The sequence below is a fragment of the Limulus polyphemus genome, unplaced genomic scaffold, assembly GCF_000517525.1.
Source record: "Limulus polyphemus unplaced genomic scaffold, Limulus_polyphemus-2.1.2 Scaffold262, whole genome shotgun sequence".
NCBI classification, from domain to species: domain Eukaryota; kingdom Metazoa; phylum Arthropoda; class Merostomata; order Xiphosura; family Limulidae; genus Limulus; species Limulus polyphemus.
In genome coordinates this window covers 213,984-219,731 of record NW_013665872.1, presented here as the reverse complement: position 1 = coordinate 219,731, position 5,748 = coordinate 213,984, and the positions used below count along the sequence as shown (strand labels likewise).

At 33.3% G+C, this 5,748-nt stretch overlaps 1 protein-coding gene across 1 annotated transcript in view; it reads left to right on the top strand.

Moving 5' to 3' along the window:
- Window positions 1-5,458, top strand: part of LOC106478908 — a 159,859-nt gene extending 154,401 nt beyond the window's left edge. Inside the window, exons 6-8 of the mRNA XM_022382614.1 lie at window positions 1,517-1,662; window positions 3,305-3,533; window positions 5,245-5,458. Of these exons, the coding sequence (XP_022238322.1) occupies window positions 1,517-1,662; window positions 3,305-3,533; window positions 5,245-5,315 (446 nt within the window). The 3' untranslated portion in view covers window positions 5,316-5,458. The remainder of the gene's footprint in view (window positions 1-1,516; window positions 1,663-3,304; window positions 3,534-5,244) is intronic.
- The last annotated feature ends 290 nt before the right edge of the window (window positions 5,459-5,748 follow it).

Genomic DNA, 5,748 nt, shown 5'->3' with positions numbered 1-5,748 from the left:
CACAGCACGGATAGCTTATTGTGTAGCTTTGGGCAAAGACATAATAACAAGTTACATCACGTGGTAGGCACAGCACGGATAGATTATTGTGTAGCTTTGGGCAAAAACAAAATAACAAGTTACATCACGCGTTAGGCACAGCACGGATAGATTATTGTGTAGCTTTGTGCAAAAACAAAATAACAAGTTATATCACGTGGTAGGCACAGTGCAGATAGCCTATAATGTTAATGAACAAGTATTACCATCGTAATAGTATTTTTTTCCTGCAAAAACAAAATAACAAGATACATCACGTGGTAGGCACAGTACGGATAGATTTGGGCAAAAACAAAATAAAAAGTTACATCACGTGGTAGGCACAGTACGGATAGATTTGGGCAAAAACAAAATAAAAAGTTACATCACGTGGTAGGCACAGCACGGATAGATTATTGTGTAGCTTTGTGCAAAAACAAAATAACAAGTTACATCACGTAATTTAGCGATTTTCAGACTTACTTTCAGTCAAATAATATTATTTATTGATCACTTTGCTTTGTCTTCATCGAATACTGTGAAATTAATTACATTTTCTACCAAAATATTTTCACAATAAATATCAAAGTCCCACTCTGTACCATAAAAACACGCTATTTTATCAATTTACTTTTGAATGTTTAAGAAAGGTTTCAAAAAATACGTAATTTAGTTGACGAAGGACAATAGCATTCAAGTCTACTGTGAGCAAAACAAACCACCGTACTATATATTGACCTGTCATTATGGACACATTAAATTCAGTAATCCATGTGTGTAACATGTACCTGTATGTTCGAAGAATAATACAAATCATCAATACGGTAAACATTCACATTATGTTGTGTTTTAATAATGTTGGTGGTATGAACATTTGCAACAATATTCGCGCAGCAATAATTCCATAACTTCTTAGATTGTTTGTATGTTGATGTTTTAATAATGTTGGTGGTATGAACATTTGCAACAATATTCGCGCAGCAATAATTCCATAACTCCTTAGATTGTTTATATGTTGATGTTTTAATAATGTTGGTGGTATGAACATTTGTAACAATATTCGCGCAGCAATAATTCTATAACTCTTTAGATTGTTTGTATGTTGATGTTTTAATAATGTTGGTGGTATGAACATTTGCAACAATATTCGCGCAGCAATAATTCCATAACTCCTTAGATTGTTTGTATGTTGATGTTTTAATAATGTTGGATGTCAAAAATCACCAAATGACAGAATATTATAGTTTCTTTTCTTTTTTTTTTCAAGGATTTAGACGTATTCCGAATTTAAAAGTTATTCATTGTTTGAATACGTAACGAGTGAAATGTTAAGTGGGCTTGTGTTTGAATAAATCCAATTACGTTTCTTTAACTGTTTCTAATAATGTCTAATTGACTTAATAATTGCTTCTCAACGATACTCGTTGAGTGTCTTGTGTTGTTGTTTTGTGAGTCTAGAGTGTGTAATTACACTACATTAATCCTATTCGACATGCAGCTCCAGATGTACTAGTTCATACTGGAGGACCGAAAATCTCCGGTGAAAACAACAGATATGGAGTTGGAGACATATTGGAACTGAACTGTACGTCTGTTCCCCTGAAGAAACCTCAGAGACTAGCTTGGTATATTAATGGAGTCCAGGTAACGTTGATTTTTTAGAAAAACAAAAATATATTAAAACAAACGCTGTGCACAGTATTCTGGTCCACGATGTTTTCAATGAACGAAGCAATCGTTATTTCTTAACTTTTTATATACTAAATAGTATTACTATATCAAAGAACTATTTAAGAAAATTAAGTTTAAATTATGTGTGTAACATACAACATTATCTGAAAAACATGCACAACTGTCCTACAAAATACTTGACATTTAAGTAATATATACAGAAAATAAAATTAAAACAAGGAAAATTTAAATGACAACAACAAAAACATATCAGGGATACATACCTATGCTGAAGTTTAGGAAATAAATACGAGAATAATAATAATTTACTATAGAAACTATAGTCCAGTGAGTCACAAAACAAAGATAAAATGTGAAGATTATTCAAAAAGTGTGTCATAAAATAAGCTTTCGGAAAGGCAAGTGTGTCAAAAGCATGTTAAAAGTTTAGAAATGCTCCGAAATGTGTCACTTTTTTCAACACAAACGCGTCTTATGATTTACTTTTCCATTTATGTAATAGCTTCTACCAGAAGAGCTCCAAAGAATCTACAATAATAATTACAATTGATAATAGTCTTAATAATGACATTTTCATTTCATGACATTTTTATTGAAGATTATATGTAAACTGGTAAAATTGTCAGCCTTATACGTCTTAGTTTAAAATGAATTGTATTTTCCACAACATTTAAAACAATACCGTGTGTAATTTTTCGTTTTCGAGCTCTCTGTCCAAAATCTTCCAAATTAGAATAAATTCGAACAATTTGGATTGTTTACGTCTGGAAACGAGAAATCCATAGCTTTAATAACATAATATTCGCCGATTCATTATAAACCTTCAAGAAAGTGTTTGATTATCAACACCAATATTTAAATCGAAATAATGTGCTCCATTTGTATTTGTTGAACGTTTTTTAAGTATTAGATCTATGGGATAAATATTTCAAGTTTGATATGTATCTGCATCAACTGATTTTTATTACTCCTACCAGTTCCATAACCTAGGAGGAGTGAGCTGGACATACATATATACAAAGTTACAACCTGAATTATTATAGGATGATCAGATATTGCTGTGTACACATTTCAGATGTCTATTGCTTACTAAGGTTCAAAGTTGAATCTGTGTGGATGGCAACTCTTTTGGTCTCCGCATCACATTGAATAGTATAACATGCATTCAAGAGTTTGACCAGAAAGAAGTTTAGTATCCGCAAGTAAATGAACTGAGACGACATGTTGGTCTTACACTTACAGTTTACCAAAGTTACAATTTTCGTCTCACGCCAGCGTCTTAGTACCATATCTGACAGTTAGGTACTTAGTATCATATCTAACATCTAATTAGTATGATATCTGACACTTACTTAGCATAATATCTGACAGTTATTTAGTATCATATCTAACAGTTACTTAGTACCATATCTGACAGCTACTTAGTATCATATCTGACAGTTACTTAGTACCATATCTAACAGCTACTTAGCATAATATCTGACAGTTATTTAGTATCATATCTAACAGTTACTTAGTACCATATCTGACAGCTACTTAGTACCAAAGTTTGGATAACGTTCTATTAAACCGGTGTTACATTTTCTTTTTAAAGGCAGATCCTGTTCACGTAGTTCACTACCTTCCTTATCAAAATTCCAACGGTGACATTCAGTCGACAGCCGGACTAAGGTTCCAGATCCGTCAGACACATTTCCACACAGAGGGACTGAGGCTTTCGTGCTCAGCTACTATTTCGAAGGTTATTGGAGAAAGGCTAACGGAGATCGTTATTGGAGGATTCCAACACAGCCCAAGTCTGCAGGTGTCTGTAGGGAGCGAAGGTGAGACGAAATAGATAGATATAATATTTCAATACTCGAAATCTAAGCCGCTGTTCTGTTTTCCAAAATATATTACAAACTAAAGCATTGAATAAATAAAAAAAGGAATTAATCTTCAACAATCATTTGAATATGATATTTCTTGAGGTCCTAAAAATTAACAACCGTAAACCACACTACGAACTTGTTACTTCATGTTAAGGTGTTTAAGGTGTTGTACAAATCCATATATGTAAATTTAAAGGCGTCGCTAGGCACTGGCAAACGACTCAAGTCTAATTTATACACCTGATTATAACTGTTAGGTAACTACTGTTGCTTTCAGCCGTGGTGGCGTTATAATATGACGGTCAATCCCACTATTCATTAGTAAAAGAGTAGCCCAAGAGTTGGTGGTGGGTGGTGGTGATGATTAGCTGCCTTCCCTCTAGTCTTTCATTACTAAATTAGGGATGGCTAGCGCAGATAGCCCTCGTGTAGCTTTGCGCGAAATTCAAAACAAACCAAACCAACTACTGTTGATCAGAAATTTGAAGATTTTAAACACATTTATGACATAAGAGCACCTGCGCTAACTAGTTCGAAACGTCCTACACTGCTCTAAATGTGTATAGCAAATAACACCAGTGACTGAATTATAACTTCCTGACAAAAACTCCATAAATATAATTTAGGAGACGAAGCGCGCGCGTTTGTCAGGATCAAGAACTTATGTTTTCAGGTTTAAATAGAAAAAAACAAAACCTATTAGTAGAAATATATATGTGTGTTTTGAAGTAAGTTAAGAAACAAATAACAAGCAAGTTTCGTACCAGAAACAGAATTTTATTAGAAGCAAAATAGAAAGAAAAATTAAACTACCAACGTAAAATTTCACCAGATACAACGCTCAGCTGGGAATTAAAGATGAGTCATGTGACCTCTTTGTTCAATACTGTATATATATATATATATATATGTGTGTGTGTGTGTGTGTGTCAGTGTAAATTACTTGTACCTGATGATGACAAAACCTTGTCGTAACGTTGTACATTTGCTGTTATGTTAAACTTATATTAAAGTTTTTCTTCATTACCCATTCAAGCCGTCTCCAAGCATCACTACTATGTCTGTCGCGTCCCAGCCTGCTTGATGAGCTCTGGTATTCTGCGAAAGGCCTCGTCGGCATTGGATATATCAGATGTAGTTAGTTGACGTATTATAACATGTTCTTCAAATTGTTGATGCTTCTGTTTAATTACAACAACAGTCTCTGTTAACAAACATTTTTGTGTCTGAAGTGATACTCTGGCCGAAGCATTGCACGTTTAAGTATGTTTTAAGAGGGTCTAAAGCAGTTACATTTATTATTGTTATTTTCTTAATTATTATCATTTATAATGACTACTAGTATCTTATAAGAGCGCTATCGGCTATAAGTAAACTCCAAATCTGAAATGAAGCACATTATATATCAAAGAAATTATTACCCATGATTACGTAATATTTTATTACAGAATCTCGTAAGAAGTACGTGTTTGTAAATTTTTTTAAATAGCTTGAAGTTCTCAGATAGCAAAACTGCTCAACACAAAACTCGCTGGGTATATCTATCCTATTTATAATTGTTTTATAATTCATAAATTTGTAAAGAAAGATAATGGAATATTTCATTCTTGAATAATTTTGTGTGACAATAGTTAAATGAATATATTTTTTATTGACATTCTAGATTCGAGCAGATGCTCCAGTGTTACTCCGTGGATAACAATGTACCTGCTGATTTTAATGTTTTTTGTTTAATGTGACGTGTTTGTGCGCCGAGAAGTAAAAAATACTCGACCACAGTTGCCCAGCTTGAAGAATTGCCTTCCGAACCATATCCAAGGAAAGCTTCTTGAAAATGACTTTTGTTATCGAGGGCACATATGCCTGTGTGGAGTCGATAAAGCGTTAAAAATAGAAATAACTTTGGCTATGTGTAGCTTGCATATTATATATTTGACGTCGTAGTATTTACAACGCATTGTAGTAGACACGATGGATCTGATGACTTTGTAAATTCTTCATATTCTTCGATAAATTTTACTGTAATCAATCAGCCGAGGAACTAATTAACGTTCTAATTTTCATGTTGCTTTCTGAAATTTGATGGCGACTAGAAAGAGAAAGAAGAACGCTTTTTGTGCCGTTATATTTCTAAATATCTAGTCAGTCTATTTACTACGACCTCTGT